The 24236-nt window shown below is 36.4% G+C and overlaps 1 protein-coding gene across 2 annotated transcripts in view; it reads right to left on the reverse strand.

Moving 5' to 3' along the window:
- Positions 1-24236, reverse strand: part of TBCD (tubulin folding cofactor D) — a 159330-nt gene that overhangs the window by 123068 nt on the left and 12026 nt on the right. For both annotated transcript variants that reach the window (XM_087709819.1, XM_087709818.1), the window contains exons 4-8: positions 22130-22227; positions 21510-21611; positions 19970-20116; positions 19268-19323; positions 11721-11853 (exon numbers count right to left, since the gene is read on the reverse strand). In XM_087709819.1, coding sequence (XP_087565945.1) covers positions 11721-11853; positions 19268-19323; positions 19970-20116; positions 21510-21611; positions 22130-22227 — 536 coding nt within the window. The remainder of the gene's footprint in view (positions 1-11720; positions 11854-19267; positions 19324-19969; positions 20117-21509; positions 21612-22129; positions 22228-24236) is intronic.

Here is a 24236-nt window from a genome sequence, read left to right on the forward strand (position 1 = left end):
TAAAACCAAGTTAGTGATCATCACCCTATATTCTACAAAGGAAACCTACTTATTAATGATAAAACAAGATGGAGATAAAGTTAAGAAAAAGGGTACCTGCACAAAGAAAGGAATGGATGTAACCCCTAAATTCAGGAAGCAAGAGACCGTCCTAAATTAAACTTAAGGAACACATGTTTGCAATAATTTGAACCTCCAGCCCCATTTCTTTGTTTCAACATCAGTCTTCTATTCAGCAAATTTAAGATACCTTCCTCCCAATTCATAGGTATTTATTGGGAGATGGAATTGTCTTGATAACAGATTTGCTATCTGTAAATATGCCATTCACTAACTCATTGTATGAATTAAACCATGACAACAAAAACATAGGGCATACAACATACCTTTTCTAATAATTTTTCATTTCACTCAATGAAAATATTTAAAATAGGGCTTGAAATAATTAAATGTTTAGAATTGTCTAAACATTCATCCAGACACTAAACTAAATACTTTATCTGAACCCTATGTTTCATCACTCTAATAGAAAGAAACACTTTCAGAGAAATATGGCCAGGAGTTAAAGTTAAAGAAGCATAGCCCAACCCCAAAAATATTTCCACATATGTTAACAGCTATTTATGGATTTAAGTAATGTCAGTTATGGTGTAAATGCAACAAAACTCCCTGAGGCTATGCACCTGCTTTGTTTTAATTCTTAATGAACGGCATTTCATGATCTTAAATGTAGCATGAATGAACAGAACATTACGAAGCATGGAGAACACTGAGGATTAGGAGCAGTTTATGACTTTTTGATAAACTTTGATTTAACAAACCTTGATTATTCACTGTTAACACTGGAGAAGTTCAACTCAAAATACACACACACATACACACACAGTATATATTAGTTATAAGAGTAAACTCTAATCAAATCAACAGTAAAATCAAACTAAATTTAAAGAAAGAAAATACAGAATAAAGAGTACAAAGAAAAACAGAAGTACAAGGAATACAATCAAGAAAGACGTAAGAAATATATATACAACTTCCCATTGTCATCACAGGTATAAATAAATTTAGCAACTCTTCACTCTCCTGAAAGTTACAAACATTTTATCAATTCACCTAATATTCCATCTTTTATTTATAAAATAATTAATAAAACATAATCCTGGTTTCAGCATAAAGTCAATAAAGGACCTGGAGTAACAATATATCTTGTTTTAATCATAATCAAATAAACCAACTTTATATTCTTTCCTTTCAGTCCTAGCAGTCATAACCTTTAGTTCATTAAAATATTGTAGGATTTAATTTAGCTTCATTTCTTCTTGGTCCCATCACCCAGAATTTGCCAAGGCTTTAACAAGCTTCTTTTGAAAATCCAATAGGAAAAGTTATCTAGGTCAGTCTGTTGAAACATCCTTTTCTAAATTATTATCTTGGTCTGTTAGTTGTAACGCCACTTTTGATATTATCTCGATCTTATCAGGTAAAATTTGTTCTACATTTCCCATTTCTTCAACAGTACTCTTTGGACATAATCTATGTTCAAAAGATGCTATTGAGCAGACGTTATTACTGATATTTTTGACATTGTGGTCACTACTACCTGATTCCTTTCTTTAAAAGTATCATTCCCTATTTTTATCTTCATAACATTTTGCATCATATTACAAGTCTGCATATCCTTTCTAAAATCTTTAGTCCCCTCTAGAGACCAGTTTTTAAAATCATGAAATTGCTAACCTACATTGTGTCTAGTAAAAATGAAAATATGATATTTTTCATGAAAAACAGTTTGAACATTATAATCCATTTCAAATCCTATTGTAAAAGTTTCAATGCTTAATTTTATCTAGACTTTCTAAGATCAAAATCTTTCTTTCTAAGATAAAAATATTATTTAGCTTTTAACTGTTTATTTCAGATTCTTTAAATTCTTAAGCTTATGATTAAAATGTTCAGGATTGAAGAAAAATTCACTGATGTTTTCAAACTTGTCATTATGAAAGTGTCTAACAGAAGTAGTTAATGAGCAATTTCTGAAACTGGTTAGAAAGTGAGGTTTGTGTTCTTTAAAAGTCTCTATAAAGGTTGCAAGCAAGGTGGCTAATCCAGATGAACTAGAAATAAGATTTTAAAATTAATTTTAAGAATATTTCCAAAGAGAATCTACCGTTGTTTTCTGGGGGAAATGGTAGGAGTGCATTCTGAAGACTGGACACTAAAGAAAATCAAAAAGAACCAAACCAAAGATTGCAATTAAAGGAGAACCCTTAAATTCAACTGGCTAACACAGAATGGAGCAAAATATTTTAATATTGAACATACTGAACAATAATTGTGAACAATGAACTCAGAAGTTAATTTCAAGAATGTCTACCATTAAAGATAGACTGTATATAAATGATGTTATGGAACAGGAACAAGTTCTATCATAAAAGACTGAAACTGATTTGAATGTGGATTTTGAAATGATAAGTTAGAAGAATGCTATGGAAAAGGATAATACACTGGATATACCAGTGAAATCAGCTGATGATTTAATAATTAAAAGAAATATACAAATAACAAACTGAAGAGTGACTGTTCTAGATCCCTGGTAACCCTTTGCGGATTTTTGCTGAGCAAAAATGAAGCTTTAAAATTTTGTTCATAGTTAAGGGAAGAAGAGATAATTTGTTGCTTTAAGAGAAAATGATAAGTTAACTAAAATAGTTTATACTTGTTCTGATGAAGGGGGAAATCATTTCTTTAATATTTCTTTTCTTTTTATTTATTATATTCTTATTTTGTCTTTCTTTGTATTTTTCTTTTTATTCTTTTGCATTTTGTTTTTTGTTTTTTAAAATTTTTATTAGCTTTTATCTTTTCAAGTGAAAAAATGTATCTATATCTATATCTATATCTATCTATATCTATCTATATCTATCTATCTATATCTATCATCTATCTATCTATCTATCTATCTATCAATCATCTATCTATCTATCTATCTATCTATCTATCTATCTATCTATCTATCTATCTATCTATCTATCTATCTATCATCTATCTATAATGAATACTCCTAAAAACTACAAGCCCATGCACTTTTCTTGGCAGCAATACAGAAGTGGTTTGCAATTAATGTCTTCCAGACAAGAATTTTGTTATACAGTTAGTGAGAAGAGATTAAAAAGACAGAGTGAAACCAGCATAAAATGCTTACTATGCCTTATTTGAAATACTATTATAATGTAATTATACATAAACACCTGAATGTAAGAAAACTGTTTTTAAATTTAAATTTTATATCTATCTATTGGCTTTTTTCATTTTTATGTTTTATAGCTGTACAGGTGTTCTGGAGAAATTATTCAATTATTTGAGTAACGTATTGGAGTTATCTGCTTTTTAATAAAATCTGCCGTTCCTTATTTTTATGTTTAGTATAATTTTATTGCTTCAAGTTATGGTAGCTACCCAGGATGCTTTATGAAAAGTTAACTATGTTTTTCAATAACTCGATCTAAACATTTTACTTTGAAAAATTGTGGATTTATAGCTTGTATTGTTAGTTGGGAAACTTACTCAAACATTTTTCAAACTGCCCTGCAGAGGAAGACACCACACACATACCCCTCAAAAAACAAACAAACAAACCCTATGCCAACCTATTTAATCTTTATTTAAATTACATTTGCTGAAAGAGAGTTAAATACAATGGGAGTGCAGTAGACAAAAAAGTACATCAACCATGGAAATCCACATTAAATCTACTAAAATCTCTCTTGGCATAGATTTGCCTAACATGTGACCAGGCCAAATATATCTCAACACAATATGAGTAAGGTTACTAAGTTCAGCTGTGCACCATAGGATCTGTGGTGCACAGGGTAGCAGGGCTTCCTGCTGTGGCGGCTGGCTGCTCTGTGGGACCTGAGGCAGCACCTCTCAGCAGCAGCAGCACTGGTGCTGAAGTACAGGCCAACGGGCAATGGCAGCCAGCAGAGACTGCTGAAGGGTCTACATCAGTCCCAGTTCCGCTGCTGAGGAGTGTCAGCATGGGAGCCAGAAGGGCAGGGATGAAGGGAAATAGTCGAGGGGGAGTTGAAGCACCCTGAGGTCATAAGTGTGGGGAGATTGCCAAGTATTCAAATCCTGAGATCATGAGGGTGTTGCAACAGCCATAACTTCAGGAAACAGGCACATGTTTCACTGCCCTAGCTTCAAAAAGTTGCTGAACAACTGGTCCTAATTCAAGGATTACCTTAAATTCAAGGATTATTCTTTGAGAAATATGCTCAAGTAAATGTATCTAATTTTATAACAGCTAAATGATTTAATAAATACCATATAAATGATAAATAAATATTATATAGAGAGAATAAATAATATTGTACAGAAATTATTAGGAAGTATTTGTGGCTTGTTTCTGGGGGTGATTTAAAGGTATCTCTTTAAAAAATTTCTTTTACAACAACTAACATGAAAAAAAGTATAAGGCTTAAACAGAAAAAAACTATTAATTAGAAAATCAATAGGTTGATTTTGACTCTTGTTTAGAACCTTTAACATCCACAGAACTTCATGTTAAAAACATTAAAGTTCCAGTTGTATGCCTTGGGCATTTCTAAGTTACATCACATTTCTTTCTCATTTGTGGGGACATGTAACACTAACCAACATGTTGAGAAGAATCCAGCTACCTCTCCTTTAAATAATTATAGTACCTACAAATTAGAGAAAACCATTGGCGTACCCTAGCAATAGAAAATATCAGATCTGGTTTTGTTGCTTTTGTAATAACATGATGCAAGATACAAACAAAAACTAGTTTCTTAGTAATCAGGGAAAAACCTGACACACCTCCTAATTGTCTGCATAACCCACGTAGACTTTGTCTTTGTAAGATGTAAGAATCAGCATTACCTCTGGGACATCTTCCCCAAGCTATACAAATCATCACTATTAAAAGTGGCATGATTACTTGGCAGCAGGCACATCTTACCGCCACAGAGATGAGAATCTGTAGTTACCCTTTGGCTCCAATAAACTATGAGCAACAGATATGCCCAACCTTAAGGGAGGATTGAAAACGCCATAATAATTACTCTTCAGCAGCTCTAAGAGGTCAAGTCGACATGTCATTGTTCCTAGGATTATTTATTCACCTTACTTTACTTTAACAGAAGCACAACTAAACAACAAGAAAGGATCAAGTGGTAAACTAATATGAAAGTCCTCTGCCTCAAAAAAAAATTAAGTCCATGCTGTTTTGGAAAAGAAACATTTAAATGCTTCATTTAATCTGGTAACATTAGCATTCTGAGGATGTTTCACTGTCAACAAAGTATTTTGTATTCTCATATAATCTGGAAACTCTGGTTGAGATACAGAATGTGTTAGAAAGAGGAGAGGATAAAAAAGTCAAAATTGAGAAAGCAAGTAAACACATACAAAATCATCCTAGGATCTTCCTGCTGACCAGAACTTTGCCCAAGAAATGTAGACAAAATATATGGCACAAGCTAGGAAAGGGATTCGGTTAGGGTGGTCAAAAACAAACAAAACAAAAATACTTTAACTAAGAGGGACCTTTAACACAAGGGACCTTTTTTCAGTTCAGATTGTTTCTTCTCTCTGCTTCTTCCAAATTTCCACTACTTTGACTGAAGGGGCACTACCTTCCATAGCAGCTAAAGGTGGCAAAAAGAATGGAAGGGGTGAGAAAATCCCATTCTAGTATCTCCCTCAAGTTCATAGCCTGCAGAAGCTAAATTGCAATTCTAATTGTTTACCTAAATAGATTTATGTTTTGTAGTTACATTCTGTCTTTCTACTAGACCAGTGATGGAGAACCTTTTCGACACCGAGTGTGCAAACTGGAACGTGCATGCCTGTGTGCGTGTGCTGGAGTTCCCAAAGACCAGTTGTCCAGCACGCACATGCCTGTTTTTGGCCATTTTCCAGGCTGTTTTTGAGGCCTGATTTTTTGGCCAGTTTTGGGGCCATTTTCAGGCTGTTTTCTGGCACTCTGGCACTCACGAAGACCGAGAACCAGAAGAGCAGCTGGCGACAGCGCATGTGCCCACTGAGAGGGCTCTATGTGCCACCTCTGCCACGTGTGCTATAGGTTCACCATCATGGAACTAGACATTCAGAGCAGACACTCAACTTTATTTGCTCTTTCTTCCAGCAAAGTTTGCTAGAATTCTGTGACATAGGTTGGGCTGGGAATTTCTTACAGATAAGACAATTGTTTTAAACTATGTTTGTTGAACAAGCCGTAATAATCTGGTTTACCAATAAAGCTAATCCAAAACAAACAGCATTATAGTTCCATATTCTGGGTTAGTTGGTAATTGGTCCAAATCATCCAGTAAGCTTCATAATTGAATGGGAATTTAAACCAGTCTTCACTTCTAATCCAATCTTCCAACTGCTACATTGTAATAGCGTTTCCAAATTAAATGCTATAAAATTGAATTAAATACTACAAACATCTACTGAGCATTTCTATGAACAAGCTGATACAATTTATAGACAGAGAGGAAAGCTATTACGTGTGAAATATCTGAGATAGTGCTTTCAGTCAGAGCAGGCATTATTAAACTAGATGGATCTGTTGTCTGACTCAAAATAACACATTCCTATATTCCTAACTAAAATGAACACTCACATCCGAAATTTATCAATTCACAGAGATCAATTTGAATGAAAAAGATTTAATCCTGTGTAAAATAACCCTCTAAAATGGATCACACCTGAAGTGTGATTATAGCATGGAAATGCACTGCTAATAAAAAGGGAAAAATGCATGGTGTTTGGGTTCCTGTTTTAATGGCAAATTGAAAGGGCACAAGTAAGGGAGCAGCTTAGAAACCTATTCTACACTTCCCTAATTGACAGATATGTTCCCTAATTTTAAGTAAATAAAGGCAACAAAATTTCAGCTCACTGCTTGAAATCAAGATATTTACAATGAGTTAAAAGCTAGCAAAGGTTATGTTCAATACTCAGAGCTACAGATTTGTTTATGTGCCTTTAAGACTAAAAAACTGCATAGCAGGGCTATCTCTTACCTGAGGCATAATCTACAAGAGCACACAATTATTACCAAACAATAAGCTTGCAGAGAAAATGCCTTTCTTTGACGCAAATAAAAATAGTTCTGAAGATATGCTGTTTTACTTACTTACTAGCAAAGGTGCTTTATTTTAGCCCTATTACTCATATTTATATAGTGTATCTCTATTAAAATAAATTAACCATAACTTAAGTTTCTATGCCCCAGGCCAGATGAGAACATCCCTATCATGCAAGCTAGAGTGCTACACCCTGCAGGGCTAGCAAAACATTTATTAATATATGAGGCATGTTTAAAAGCAAGTCTATCAAGCCAAAGACCAAAATCAGATGTTTCTTACAATTAGATAACCGGTAGGTTTGAAAGTGTGTGTGTGTGTAAACAAAGCATCTATATCAGAATCTCATGGCTAAACTACACAGAATACATAATATCAAAACTCATCTTCTAACTTTCATACAATGAAGATGCATATATAATAGACTGGGAGCTATTAATTAATAAAATCTGAGCAGATAATAAAGTAAGAATTTAACATTTTCCTCTCTTACTGCAGTCTGGAGTTTGGCTTGGTGTTTTTAAAATCTGTCTCATGATAAGCACCCACCCACCAGGCAGTTGTGAATCACTGATATAGTTAATGAAGGCAGGCATCACCAGTAAACATATAGAGCATACACTCCACAAGTAATGCTGCCTTTTAATTATAATGCAGACATGACATATTTGAAACCTGTACTTGAAAGAGATAAAAGTTGTGCTACCTGTTAGTAATACATTCTTTCACAACAGGTGTCCTATCAACAGGTGCAGAAGAACATTGTTGTGAAATGCACAGTGCATGTTTCAACAAGAACTGTCAGTATTTAGCAGCTTGCCTTAAAAGACAAATTGAACAGTAAAATAAAATCTTGCCACAACTAATTCAGGAAGAAATATTTATGGAGCGATTCTGATGTTTATATACTCAAATCTCTTGTCCTAAGAAAACATGTAACGATCAAAATGGGACATCTTGTATTCATTTGATTCATTGGTGGTTTAATTCCATGAGGTAAGAACCAGCTGGTAGTTTCTGTAATCAACTATACAAATAAGCATGGTTACTCAGTAAAATGATTTTTTTAAAATTTCAGGATTGGAAAGTAGAGATTTCCAAATTGCTAGCCCCCTGGAACTATTTTGAATTTCAGCTTAACCTTTGGAAGGTCACAAATACCTTGAACTCTGTTATACATCTCGTAAGGTATTAAAGAAAACTCACATAACCACAGCAGAAAGAAATATAAACAATCTCTGAGAGTTCACAAATTTTAGCTAAGGATGAATCACTTAGATATGAAAGTACTGCCTAAATAGCTCAGCAAATTGATATTATGAAATTATATCATTATACTGCATTTGACCATTATATATTTTAATAAGATCAATTTCTTACATAACAGCCAGTTCCATTTTTGTAAACTGTTTCACTGTAAATTTCAATCATCTTTCATACAGTATATGTTAAAACTATTTTTTACTTCAAACATTAAGGATCAGCTAAACTTTGAAATGTGAAATTACTATGTGACATCTGGCGTAGGACATTTATTATTCAAAATGTACTTCATGCAAAGAATTATATATTTCATCCAGTATTGTCAAGCCATTATACATCTGGCAATCTATAGTTTAAGATCTCAAATATTTTCAACTGATCTGATATCAAAACCACTACTGAACTTCAACACACAAGGTAAACTTAAACAAATGATTTTTTTCTTCAGCTTCAATATCACCTTCCTCTTATTCTCTAACAATTACCTTTATTCCACAAACATTCTAAATAGTACTGGAAAAAAATACTTTGAGGAAAAATATGAACTTTTGAGAGAGGAATAGGCCAAGGTGGCGCAGTGGTTAAAAGCAGCACTGCAGGCTACTGCTAGATCAGCAGGTCAGCGGTTCAAATCTCACCGGCTCAGGGTTGACTCAGCCTTCCATCCTTCCGAGGTGGGTAAAATGAGGACCCAGACTGTTGGGGGCAATATGCTGACTCTCTGTAAACCGCTTAGAGAGGCCTGTAAGGCCTATGAAGCGGTATATAAGTCTACTGCTATTGCTATTTTTTCCCCATCTACTAAAGGTAAAGGTTCCCCTTGCAACATATCTGCTAATCATTCCCGACTCTAAGGGGCGGTGCTCATCTCCTTTTCAAAACCGAAGAGCCAGCGCTGTCCAAAGATGTCTCTGTGGTCATGTGGCCAGCATGACTAGACGCCAAAGGCGCACGGAACTCTGTTACCTTCCCACCAAAGGTGGTACCTATTTTTCTACTTGGATTCCATCTACTACTTACATTAAAATATCAATAACTTCATGGACAGATGAGGACAATTGTTGTTTTCTTTTTAAAAAAGAAATTTCTAAATATTTATTTTCACATTATTTTAATGCAGACCACTAATTTCTGTTTGTTTCTCAGATATCCCAAGGTTGGACTAAGGTTGGACTATGTTATAACTAATGAAAAATAAATACTTGAAAATAGCCATTTCCTGTTATTTATACTTGTTCAAAACATGCTGGGATCACAAACACAATATTTTTGCAATTGAGAAGAACAGACCATGAAAGATCCAAAAGGATGGCCAAAACATCAAGCAAACTTTAGTTTCTATTACCATTTAACATTTTAAAGCCACAAAAATTGGGACATTAAGAATGGAAAACTTGATTAATATTCTATTTAAAACAATTTTGAGTTACATTTAAAATTAGCCTAATAAGCCAAACACTGTTATCTATCAGAAGATAACTATTGTAAAATTATACAATTATATGAATGGTAGTTGAATATAGTAATCAAAATTCATTTGATTTATATTTATAAGTTGTTTATTTCTTCGAAAATATTTTTCTAATACTGACTGCAATACTAGCTGTCCATTGCTTATAATATAACCTTTAATCATGAAAGGAAAAAATATTGAACACCCTCAAAAAGCATTTTTTTCCAAAGGAAAAATTAGTTAAATGAGCTACCAAATCAATAAAATTGCTCAATACTTGAGCCATTCCTGTAAAGAAAGGGAAATATCTTTATGAGCAAGGCTTTAGTTTCAAGAAAATTACATCTCATTCAAGTTTCGATTCAACTTGTTCAGTTTTCACCTGTTTCACTTAACATCTCTAATAACAGGTGGAATAAAACCACATAGAACAAAGATATGACTAATATTAAAGTAATATACATCCTACAAGTTTCATCAAGCAGCAACAGGCTTTGTTAAGTAGATGAGGAAAACTTTTAACTCTTAAAACTTTGCCAACATGAAATATAACATGTTTCTTTTTCTTCTTCTTTTAAAGAACAAAGAAAAGCACCTACGTGAGTTTTCTTTCTACTAATAGGAAAATTAGTTTCACTAATACTACAGTTTCACATAATCACATAAGATTTCTATAGTTGAAGATAGAGCAAGTAAGATTTTGTTTTTATTTTCTACCCTTGAGTTTAGAAAATAAACATGTGTACTTCAATCTGAGACCCAACCTGTTGAGATATGCCCCAACATACTAGCACATCATAAGCAGACAAAGCCCCCTACTCTAATACCTCTTTCAGTAGCTATTTAATGGCTGTAGTTTGTTCTTATTTGTAAAAGAACTCAATAAGTCAATGGTTTTAATAATGAACAAAGCAGAGGATGAATAGAAGAATATTGTTTTTTAATCATCTTCTTCATCACTGAATCCATTGTAATACACACAAAATGGATGTGATGGCTACACATAATAGGCAGCTGGCCATAAAAACTTGACAAGTTTAGGCCAATATATAAAATATATTAATAAACCAAAAGTTTCTTAAAGTTAATAAGTAGCACATAAACTAGTTTTTCAGTTCAGGTATCATAGATTAGTAGTTGAATAAACCAAATGAGAAGTGTGAAAGCTACATATTGCAGGAAAGAGGGAGTACATAGGAATACATATCATTCTCAGACTAGTGATCAATGTACTACTATATGTTATATTGAGATGTCTAACTCTTTATTTCAGCTGGTTTGTAAATAGTGTCACATTCAAAACTAAATAAGTGACTAATAATGTCCATGAATGATTATTATCTAAATCTATTTGTCAGTTGATATGTGCAATCCTTTGTCTTGTTTAACTTTTGCAACAAAAATAAATATTCTTTAGGGACGTTGCATCTTATACTGCTGGAGAGTGACTGGTCGAGCTAGCGAGTGGGATCAAATGAGGAGTTAGTCTAGAATCCCTACATAAGGATAAGAGGTTGAGGTCTGACTGCCCTTGAAGCAAACCACCAGTCTAAGAAGATTTCTGTATTATAGGCTTGCACATACTATAAATAGCTAATTGAACTCTTTTTGAGTGTGGATCTGATGGTTTATGTCTGACACATATGGGCCCAAAGAGCTCCAGTACTTTTCATCATTGTACACGGTAAGACCTTTGCAGATTTCCCTTGCCAGATACACTGACGCCTTCTCAGATACAACTAAGAGTAGCAGAGGAATTTTGTTCTGTGTCCTGGCAGCCACATATAATTTGGAAATACTTCCAACAATTAAGGGAGTTGCCACAGTTAAAAATAGCATTTAAAAAAGAAAAAATGGGATTATCTTTGAAAACAATTGTTTACCAGGGCTTGAAGCATGCCATCCATTACAAAAGTCCCCTCAATGGTCTGAAAAGAGGATTTAGATAATGTTGAAAGGGTCCAATCCAGGAAGTCTGCCATTCTTTTTTGTCTGACATCAGGGCGGGTAATAAACCTACATACAAAGAAAAAGTACACACGTTGCAAGTTACCTATTCAGAGCAATTCAACTGGTAACAAATTTTTCCTATTAGCCAAACTGGTTTTTTTTTTCCTGAAGGCAATTGTCCAATGGATGCTTTCCAACATATTTCAATTGGAAACATTCCAATGTCAGTTCTTTAACTCTATCTTTTCTAAAGAAGGTCATAATGCAGAAATATGAATTGTCACAGTACACATCAAATCATCTTGAAATGGTGGAGGAAAGGAAAATAGAAATTCAATTTCTATCATTTTTTTGAAAATAGGCTTTAAAATATATATTTCCCATGTTCCCATAACACAATTTTCAGAAAAGAAGTAACTTTCTCCAAATCTTTTTTTCCTATTAGTAGGGAAGATAAATCTTCCTCAAGCTGATCTCAATGCAGAGTGATTCTATGGACACATTCATATAGTTTTCTTGGTAGGAATATGGAATTTATTGAATGGTTATTGAACCCTTTGAATGGTGTGGGAGTAGGAATGGATTTCCAGAGAAAAAAATGCAGACTACAGGACTCAGATGACCCTGAGGACACAGATACACTTCCAAGTGCTTCAACGAATCCTTCCATTCCCCACTATCCTGTCAGAACTGAAGAAGCTTCTTGGATGAGAAGCAAAACGTCTTCAAAAGAAAAAAACAAGAAAGTCCAGTTGCCTCCTGAAAAAGCACCTTTAGGACAATATGGAAGTTATTTGTAATTAACTTCTTCCTGTTTTTTGCTTTTTGGATTTCTTTTACCTTTCCCAATTAGCTTACAGTTCAGAAATGTCCTGATGATTTCCCATTCAAATATTAATGTCCAACCCTGAGGTTGTTGTTTTTTTCTAATTAGCTAAGTTTGCATGGACCTAGCTTTTATACCGTATTTTCACGACCAAAAGCCGCACCGGATTATAAGCCGCAGTATCAATTAACGTTAATTTTTCAAACTTTTTCCACATATAAAGCGCACCGGGTTATAAGCCGCACGTTTCCCGACGCTTCTGGACATCTGTTGCAGTCGCGAGGAGCGGCACGAAGGTTCTTGGCGCTCCAGGAAGCAGCTGGGAGAGGCGCACGGCTTGGTTTCTCCTCCCTGAAAGTCGCAGCAGCAGCCCCAAGCGCACCGATCTCTGTGTTTTTCGCATCGGGGCATGCTCTTGCAGCACACCCCGATGCGAAAAACACAGGGATCGGTGAGTTTGGGGCTGCTGCTGCGACGTCCAGGGAGGAGAAACCAAACCGCGCGCCTCTCCCAGCTGCTTTCGGGGCTTCCTGGAGCCGCTGCAAGAGCATGCCCCGATGCGAAAAACACAGAGATCGGTGCGCTTGGGGCTGCTGCTGCAACGTCCAGGGAGGAGAAACCAAACCGCGCGCCTCTCCACACTCTCCTCGGCTCCTCACAACTTCAATAGACGTCCAGAAGCGGCAGGGGCTATCGAGCTGGAAATCCAATCCCCATTAGCCCCAAAAGCCACTTCTGGACATCTATTGCAGTCGCGAGGAGCAAAGCAGCTGGGAGATCTTTTTCCACATATAAAGCGCACCGGGTTATAAGCCGCACTGCCGATTTTGGATCAAATTTTAGGATTTTCAGTGCGGCTTATAGTCGTGAAAATACGGTATAATGCCACCTAGTGTGACATTATATAAAAGCTAGCAGCAAAATGAGGAAGGCTGACTCTGCTTTTTTCCAGTTCAAGGATTGCCAAGGAAATTTGGAAATTACCTGATCCTGGAAGTTAAGCAGATTCAAACCTGAACTATACTTATATTGTATGCAAATTGATCTTTTATTAGAAAGCCAATATTGTTATGGTATTGGTCTGTCCCCAAGTAGACCAACATTCTAATTTATTCATAACTACAAAAGCTCACTTAATTGACTTTAAGCCAATTATTCTCTTTCAGTTCAATCTACCTCAAATGGTTACATTATAGGGGAAAATGGGCAAGGATGGAGGGGGGGGATACTATGTATCTTGGGATCCTCTATGAAAAGTTGGATATAAAGATAATGTAAAATAAATAAATAAACCCCAGGAATAAAAGATAAATTTTAAATGTGATTCTTCCAAATGAATGGTATAGGAAACTTGGATGAAATGTCTGATTTCTGGGGTATTTTTTTAACAAAAGCAATATTAATGTGGATTATGGGCTTCAATTATGCTGTATTGTTTTATCAAATATATTTTCAGTAGATTTGCAATAATTCCAGTAGATCCAAAGCAATATATAAAGTTATTTGCACAAATGTCTTGAAGTTCCCACTAGATATCACTAAAAGCATTGCAATATGCCTTTGCACTTAACATAAATTGTGCGCATTTCAAAAATGACAATGGAAGACACTTCCTGTGAGACCATGGCATCTCAAATGTCTCTGCCAAAGCAGGGCAGTGTTTATGGAATATATCAGTGGCTGATGCTGGATCCTGGATGGTGGAAATCTCTCCAGAAAAAGAAGAGATTGTGAGATTGCCCACATGTACCCTGGACAGCTGCTCCTGCTTAGACTACAAGAACTGAGGTTTTTCGGTTATTTGTGAGTTGAACAACTGGGAATTGAGAGAATATTCCACCCAAGCTCACAGTTGTAATACAGCTCAATCAAGTCCCATTTCTTAATTACCTTTGGAATTACTTTTTACTGCTTTTGAAATAATCCTTTGTGAAATATATTTTGAATGCAAATTTAAGGATTTAGAAAAATATTACTTTTTGAAATAAAAAGCAAAAAAGATGTACAGAGTGTTGATGTTGGAAGGTTCTAAATGGATTAAAGGGCCAGACGGATTTGAAATAAGAATATAAAATTAATTATAAGAAATTTTCTCAAGGAAAATTGCAGTTGTTTTGGAAAGCCATGATAATATAGGACTGTGAATGTTGCACACTAGAGGGAAGTAGAAGAAATTAAAGATGACAATTAATGAAGTAGGATAATCAGATTTGACACACTAGAATAAAATGGAGCAAAATACTTAACAGTGGATCTTTTATGGAGACTTGTGAACAATAGAGTTGGAAATTAATTTTAAGAATATGCAAATGTTCTAACAAAAGAAGAACAAGCCATACCAGATAATAGATTATTTTTAATATGCATTTAAACATGATAAGTTACAAGAATGATATAGAAATGTATGGAGGGTATACTGAATATACAAATGAAACTGGATGAGGTCTTGATATTTGAAAAAGAGAAATTAAGTATTAAAACAGAAAATTTTGGATAATTTTTTACTAGATTTACAAAGAGATCTGTTAAAATTTTGAAGGATATTCTGAGAGGAGACCAAGAGAAGATGTAAAAAAATCAGATATGGGAAGAAAAAAACATTTGTTATATTTTAAGAAAAGGTGATGTTACTAAAATTATTTGTACTTGTCATAATGAAGAGGGAAGTTACTTCTTTTTTGTTTTTTGTTTATATTTTATTTCTTTTTCTGCTCTTTCCATTTTTCCTTTTCAATTTTATTTTTTGTAGTCTCTATTCATTTTTATTTTTTATCACTGTAAACTTTAACAGAAATTATTTTTAAACTGATTTGGAAGATTTGCTTCAAATCTCATTAAGTATAACAGTTCTCACTTATTCATTAAGATATACACATGTTTTCCAACCTTGCACAGAAACTTGGAAAAAAATTGGATGCTTTAATGAAAAGCAGAGATATAGTGTAATTGCTGTAATTAAGATCCAAAGACTTTTGAACAATTTTCAAACAATGTGACCCTAGATTATATGTTCATATTCTGTGAAATTCTACATAAAATGTTTTTAAAACCACATTTTAATATATAGTAGAACTAAGCTGTAACTTCTGAGGAATTTCGCCAATGTAATTTTTTTTAAAAAGCATTGTTAGATGTAGTTATAAAGCATTATTAAAATAATTTATAAATCTATTTATTTGTAAGGCCACTTGATTTATAACAACTCTGGGTGACAAACAATAAACATGGATTGCAAAAAATAATTAGTTAAAGAAAAAGCAAAACAATAACTCACATCATGTAATTTTGTTGCTAATTTGAAACAAATAGTGTGGAGGGAAGAGGAAGAGTTGAGCTACTGAAATTATTTAACAAACTAGCTGTACCCGGCCACGCGTTGCTATGGCGCAGTCTGGGTGTAGTGGGGCGGCAGGTGGGTGCTGCCATTGGTCAGGACTCGGGGCTGCTGGGATGGGCGAGGCTGGTTGGGGGAGACGGCGCCAGGGCTGTCAGCCTCATGGAAGTTATTGAGCATCTCCAAGTTGTTGGCCCGGGAGAGTGAAACGTCCAGGATCTCGGAGGAGAAGTCCTCGGGGTGCCACCTCACGGGGCACCTAGGGGCTGCCCCAGCCCCGCTGCACCTCAGGCCGGAGGTCGGAGCCGCCATAGCTGGCTCACTGTGAGGGGGTGTGTGGAGAGCGTGCGTGGGCCAGCCGGGCTGAGGAGATGCTCCGCCTCCTCTCGAGCTCTGGTGGGTTGGCTGGGGATAGGCCAGCTTAAGGGCGGGGGGGAGGCAGCAAAGAGATGGCACAGGTGGCACCCTGCCGCAGATAGCAAAGTCCTGTGGGAGGGGAGAGGGGAGGGGGAGGCCGAAGGGCTTCGGTTCCGTTTGGCGGAAATGGCAGAAACTCGTCAGAGGTGGAGCGGAAAGGGGAAAGGGTGCGTCCATAGCCCATCCACACATATAAAGGGACCGTCAGGACGAAGCTGGAGAGAGGCTGAACTGTTCTGAATATACTATACTCACTAAATGAACACTATGGTAAACAACACAGCTCAATTCCAACACAATGTCACACGAAATAATTAAATCAAAATGAAAATAAATCAAAATATATGAAAATTCAATATAACAATGCAATCAGAAACATTGAAATGGAATCATGAAATATTTAGTATAGCATGTGTTGCTTTTACGTCCACCAGATGGTGCTGGAAACATTGAAATGGAATCATGAAATATTTAGTATAGCGTGTGTTGCTTTTACGTCCACCAGATGGTGCTGGTTTTCAAAAAAGCATGTTTTTACAAAAAATCACGTTTTTACCTGTCACAGGCATCTATATAATATACATTCACATATTCAAATGCAATGTTGTGTCAAAATTTCTAAGCAATTGGTGAAGAACTTATGGAGATTAGTGATTTTGAACAAATAACCATTAAATTTTTATTTATATAGATGTTGACGTTATGTCAAAACTTTTAATTGTTCTGCATACTCTTAATACAACAGAGAAATGCATTTGATTTGTTTACTGATCTATCTTTTATTGCAGTCTCAAATTATCCCATTTGGACACATTATGCAAGACCAAGCTCTCTAGAGGTGGTTCTAATGCTGGAAAGAAGATGATGACCAGCAAAAAAAGGTCTCAATTACAGTGGTAAGAGGTCCACTGTTAGAAGATCTGAAATACCTGATTAGGAACAGGTCATCATGGAGGAAATCTGTCATTACTAAAAGTCAACACCAACTTGATGGATGATTATGATGATGATGCTTTACAGTATTTACTGACTCTTATTAACATAAAAAGAATCCTATTAAGACAGATGATTTGATAGAAATTTCTAATAACCCAGCTAATGCATCTCTCTTTTTACCACAGTTATGAAAAGTACTGTATTTAATTTGGAATAACTGATTAATTTTCCATGGTACTGAAATATTTGAATGTCTTTTACATGTACACTTATTTCTTATAGTAATAGTGCAGCCCTTTAAAGACTGCAGCCAGGACAATATCACTAAAAGGGGTGGGGGAGGTATCAATATACTCCAAGGATGCTCAAATAAACCAATATTTGTGGGATGGGGATGGGGAAAAGGAGATGAAGAATCAGTCATATGTGATCTGATTATACTTAGTTGTCTCCGAAAGCCATGCAATTGTGGAAGTTAATCAGAAAACATTAAGAAAAATGACAATGTTAAGGATTTAAGTTATCTTTCTTAGGCTCTCTTACTTATAACAAAGCTTAAAATGGTAGCCATCATGGCTAGCAGGATTTTCTCCCATTCTACCCTCCGACAGCACAGGTGAAGACTAATAAAACCTCATAGTAATCTTTCTTGGAAGCAGAGTAACTCCAAGAAACTATGTCTACCACCTTCACTAAGAAAAAGAAACAAGTCTGGGGGCTCCATATTTCTACATGTTTTGTTACCCAAACTTGGTGACTACAACCTGATTTCCCCATCCTTCGTTAAACATATAAATAGCATTTACACACAGAGGCATACCGGCCCTACACAACATACTGTCACTGACAAATTTGCCATATTGTCATTGCTATTGGCAGGGGTCGCATATAAAAATACTTTTACGCAACTTTGGCCCTGAGAAAATTCTGAAGGCTTACCCCTTCTTTATATCCCTTCTTCGACATACGACTATAATAGAGTCTGACCATTATGATTGTATGTCAACAAATTTTACAATCTTTTTTATGGCGGTCATTAAGCAAATGTGGTGATCATTAAGCGAATCAATGATTCTGCATGAGCATGGTTTTGACGAAAATCTGAAGAAACCGCTGGTTTTTGGCAAAACCTTCATAAAACATGATCACATATATCCCAGATGCTGCAAATGGCCATAAAGGTGGCTGTTCTGCCAAGCACCCAAAGTTCAGTCAAATGACCATGAAAAAAACCTGGCCATCGGAACTTCAATCCCCTTTCTGGGATCATAACTTGACCAGTGGCTAAAGGGATGATCTTAAGTCAAGGATTATCTTAATGAAGAAAACAGGAGTTGGCATTATTAATAAGCTTACTTTTTGCCCTGAAGCTAATTCTCTTGTTGCTATTGTGTATATTGACTTACTATATTTTTCAGCATATAATACCAGCGAATGTTGCCCACCCATCTGCTGGCCCCCACCCTTTGGCTATTTTTTGCCTCTGTGCATCACGTTTTTGGCCTCCGCAACTCCAATTTTAGACCCATTCCAGGCTGTGGGGATACCCACAGCACATCGCCGCAGATAGCCGCCTCTGCGTGTGGCATTTTTGGTCTCCGCGCGTCATGTTATTGGCCTCCGTATGCCTCATTTTTTGCCTCCACACGTTGCATTTCTGGACCACTCCAAGCAGCAGGAATTGGCGATGGCAGCAGCATGCTGAAGCTGACCAGGCTGTTTGCTGCAAGGACACTAGCCAGGTGAATACCGATGGATGCAGGTATGCAGATGCAGAATTTTTTTTCTTGTTTTTCTCCCCCAAAACTAATGTGTGTCTTATACTCCATAGTGTCTTATACTCCAAAAAATATGGTAAGTGCTTATGTATTCATGTTGCAAATGTATTTTTACTAATAAGTCCAGCCTTATTGATAATGTTTTTTTTTTAAGTTTCACATTTTTCTCTATCAGCATAAGAAACTTACTTTGAGACCAGGACTGCAGCTGCATCACGAGACTTATCACTTACAACAAGGTATGACTAAAAATAAGAAGAGATTTGAATTGCATTTTATTATATTAAAATTGATCATACAAAGTAAATTATATAAACAAAATTCAGTGTGTGTGTGTGTGTGTGTGTGTGTGTGTGTACGGAAATCAAGATGGATGAAAAGTTGAAATTTGAGAAGGATAATTTTAAAAACTACATTCCTATATAGAATGTTAAGCTAGCATATAAATAAACTGCCAAAAAGTCTGCAAAATTCAAAGATGTGGAGGATAGGCACTTGTAAACAAAACTGTCTTCAAAATTGCTTTAGGAACAGTTTATTTTAATTGCCCACTGCATTTTCTTTTTCAACATTTATATGCATAGAATCAGAAAATGCATGTTTCTAAACAAAATACTTGTTTTAAACTCTGCAACACTCTACAGTGTTAGTAAAGGATCATGAATTAGAAAATAAAGTATGCAATATCAAAATAAACAACACCTTCGTTATCAAAGCTGATTCTATAAATGAGATTTCCCTCCCCCATCAGTATACAATACGTTTGAATGATTATTATGATAATTTGTGTAACAGGATTAAGCAGGAAAAAAACTATGTTTAAGTTACAATCACGTTTTTAAAGTGAAAGAAACCATTCTATAAATCATGATTTTATGCAATTATACCTACTTTTGCTACTGCCAGAATTCGATCCATTGTTGATACACGAGGGCATCCTTCTACAGAAGAGATATTTCCATCTAGCCGTGCCAAATCAAATGGGATCAAACATGTTACAGATAACCACAACAAGAGCATGTAACGAGTCTCCCAGGTCTAGCAAGACAGAAAAAGAATAAAATACATAGTGAATGCTCTCAGAAAACATCCAGTGTACAGTGTAAAAACTATTTCTACTTGCAAAATCGCGATAGAAAATTATCTAGATAATAAATTAAGACAAATATGAGAAAAAGGGAGGTATATTTGGTTCTATTAGGATATGGATTGTGTTGAACCCAAAGAAAATATACGGTAAACATAAACACTAGCGTTTTGAAAAGATACTTTGAATGCAAAACGTTTCAATCACTTGGAATAGCTTGATACAAACTGTTCAAAGCTCAAGATATTTTGTATTTGACCTATTTTGTTTATCTCTCGCATAGATCCATTAGTAGATAAAGCACTTTTGCCATTCTGTTAAATTTTATCAAGTTAAAAGTTAATAGCTTTTAACTACAAACTACAACTCAAAAACAAAAAAATATTGTGACAACTGTATGCTTTTAAGCAAAATAATCAGCATTCATCAAAGCCAACCTAGATAGCATGTTACCTAGTAACAATTATTAAATCTAAACTTAGCTTGTGAGTGGGGCAGATTGTGTCTCATCATCCTAATATTGTATTTGCCTTCTGGTAAGGTTGCACCATTGGAAAGGCATCATAATATGCAAATAGAATGGGCTTGTATTCAAGCAATATAAATGAAAGCAAAGATATACTCTGATACATCAATTGCACTAATACAAATCTAACAATAGTTCTCAACAAAAGGTGCAAAGAAAGGACAGGATAGGTACAAAGATAAGTACATAAAATATTTTAAAGATCAATACATAACGATGCTCATCTCCGTTTCAAAGCCAAAGAGCCAGCACTGCCTGAAGATGTCTCCATGGTCATGTGGCCGGCATGACTAAACGCCAAAGGCACACGGAATGCTGTTACCTTCCCACCAAAGGTGGTTCCTATTTTTCTACTTGCATTTTTACATGCTTTCAAACTGCTAGGTTGGCAGAAGTTGGGACAAGTAACAGGAGCTCACTCCATTATGCGGTGCTAGGGATTCGAACCGCTGAACTGCCGATCTTTCTGATCGACAAGCTCAGTGTCTTAGCCACTGAGCCACCATGTCCCTTGATCAATACATAGCAAGGACAAAATATTCTTTAAAATCTCTATACACATGCAAGCATACAAAATGTCAAAATTCAGCCATTTAAATGGCTGGGAGATAAAGACAAGACATTCTAACAGAAACTAACACCACAACTGAAAACATCTCTCCCCTCTAAAAAATGGATGGCTACATAAATGAATGTATAAAGCAGTTCATTCATTATAATCTCTGTAGTAATATTGACAGTAAAACCAAAGCTTGCTAATGTTTCAGCAGTCTGCTTTCAATGGGGACAGTGACAGCTATAATGGAATGATAGCATACCTCATATTCTTTTGGATTCTGAGCTACAAGCATATCTAGAACAGGCTGTACATCTGCTACTTCATGAGGAAATAATCGCAATAAGGTTTTATATCCTCGTACCTAGGTGAACAAAAGCATTTGCAGTATAATGATTCATCTCCCTTTATGGAAATGTAAAAATGAATTCAATTGTTTAATTAATATTTGACATCGCACCGGTTCTCAAGCTCAAGGAAGCTTTCAAGTTATGCATTTGCAATACAATAGGCAAACAGTTAATATTTATGTAATCAATACAATGATAAAAGTCACAAAGTATCAATAATAATAGTAGAAATATAAAGTGATTATAGTTAAACTGCTTATATGTAAGGATCTAATAAAAAGAGGGAGTTTTTAGGCTCTGTGGAGTTTATTTAAGGACTACTAACTTTTTAGTTGCAAACTATGAAAGAGCAATTCTATAAAGCTTAGTCCTTTATGATTATATCCTCTCCACAAACCACTGCAAAAGTAGACTCAGAAGTCTAAACCGCTCATTTGACAATAACTATATTATGAATGACTGTCCCACTTTTATCTAATTTGAGAATATAGCAGTAAATCCATATTACTATTATATTAAAAAATTATTTTACCTTTGAAATAATGTAGAGAAACTGAAAGGCTAGATGAATTAGAAGAGGAGGAGATGCTTCATGTCGGATAATATCTAGCAACAAATTCAACATCCACTCTAGAGAAAACATAGGGAAATAGGTAAGGTGATAAAAGAAAAGTTACTTGACTTTTTTGTCTCCCGCTAAACAGACTCACAAATAAGTATCAGAATGGATTACCTAATTTGTTTCATGGAAATCACATGTTGCTGTTTCTATCTGACACAGTGGCTTTCTTCAGATATATGAAATGTTGACACATAGTAGAGGGAGAGATTGGATTTATTCCCTACCACCCAAGGGGAAAAGCCAGAGCCAAGTTTGAAGAGAATGACCATTGGTTTACCTGAAGGGTCGTTTTCTGCGCGCTGCAAAGGAGAGTCCAAGCATGGGTTAAATACAGCCAATCTGCCCAGGACTGAATTGAAACTTTAAGCCATGCCTCTGGTGCTGACCATTATCAGTTTTTTTCAATGAAGGTGTGGAACTGTTGTGCGCTGAAATTTCCGATAACAAATCCAAAGAACCATTCCAAAAAACAAGTCTGCAACTATATCCATATGGTCAGTCCAAAAGGTCTGCACAGAATAGCAGAGTTAGACCCCAGGATGGGGTTGGACTCTCCTTCGCAGCGCCCAGAAAACAACCCTTCAGGTAAGACAATGGTCATTTTCCTGGGCGCTGCTTGGAGAGTCCAAGCATGGGACATACCCAAGCTAAATGTCACTAGGGCGAGAAACTGTCGAGTTCAGGGTCTCTCCGCTGGTATGAATGCCCTGAAGGACTCATCTCCCAAAAGCCCCCTCCGCAGAAGCAAATTTGTCCAGTTTATAGTTACGAATGAACAGAGACAAGGAAGTCCAAATGGCCACCCTGCAAATCTCCTCTATCGGTGCCTGGGTGGCCCAGCCCGCCATGGTAGCGACGCTCCTTGTAGAATGTGCAGTGATATGGCAAGGCACCAGTTTGGACTGGAGAACGTGGGCGAGAGTAATGCATGCCCGTAACCAGCGTCCGATGGTAGACGAGGAAACTTTCCGACCTTGGGATGCAGGTTGAAAAGAAACAAAAAACGATTCAAAATGCTGTGCGCTTGATGTATTTATGAAGCATTCTACGAACATCAAGTATGTGCCATCTTTTCTCCTTAGTATTTTTGGGATGTGGGCAAAAATCCTGAAGAATGATCTCCTGGGCCCGGTGAAACCAGGAGTTGATTTTGGGAATAAATGTCAGGTCCAGTCAGAGGATCACCCTGTCTGGTTGTATCAAGCACAGGTCCTCCTGAACCGACAGGGCTGCCAACTCCGAAATACACCGCGCAGACGAGATGGCAATCAAGAAGGCGGTTTTGAAAGTCAAATGTTTAAGTCTGGCGGATCAAAGCGGCTCAAATGGTGGGCCAATCAGGGCCCGTAACACAACATTGAAGTCCCATGACAGGTACCTGTGGACAACCGGGGGGCCTCAGGTTGGTCACACCCACAGGAAACTACGAATAGTGGGGTAGCAACCAAGAGACGAATGTTCATCCGGAGCAAGAATTGTGGATAACGCAGCCACCTGACACCTGAGTGTATTAGGCCCTGATCTAGTCCATCTTGCAAGTAGTCCAATATCTGTGGAATCGTAGCCAAGGTCACCGTCACACTATGAGTTGTACAACAGGTGTCAAAAGATCTCCAAGTGGCATTGTATATCTTGGTCATGGAGGGCCGTCTGGACGCCTGAATGGTGTGAATGACCTTGGTGGAGTCTGCCCCTGCTCAGGAGGTCCCTCTCAAGTGCCAGACAGCTAGCCGTAGCCATTGGGGCTCTGGATGTTGCAGTGGCCTCTGGCTGAGAGAGACCTCGTGTTGGGGAATCCGTCATGGGGGATTGACAGAGAGACTCACCAGGTCGGCGAACCAGGTTCTTCTGGGCTAGAACGGGGCTACAAGCAGGACCTCCGCTCCTTCCAACAGGATCTTCCTGGTCACCCTGGGGAGGAGAGGCAATGGTGGGAACACATATAGAAGTCCTGATGGCCACGGGCAGTGAAGAGTGTTGACCCCTTCGGCTTGCGGGGTGTGGAACCTGGCAAACA

The sequence above is a fragment of the Thamnophis sirtalis genome, unplaced genomic scaffold (assembly GCF_051295495.1).
Source record: "Thamnophis sirtalis isolate CommonGarterSnake01/CBP01778 unplaced genomic scaffold, rThaSir2_p1.2 scaffold_3, whole genome shotgun sequence".
In the NCBI taxonomy this organism is placed as follows: domain Eukaryota; kingdom Metazoa; phylum Chordata; class Lepidosauria; order Squamata; family Natricidae; genus Thamnophis; species Thamnophis sirtalis.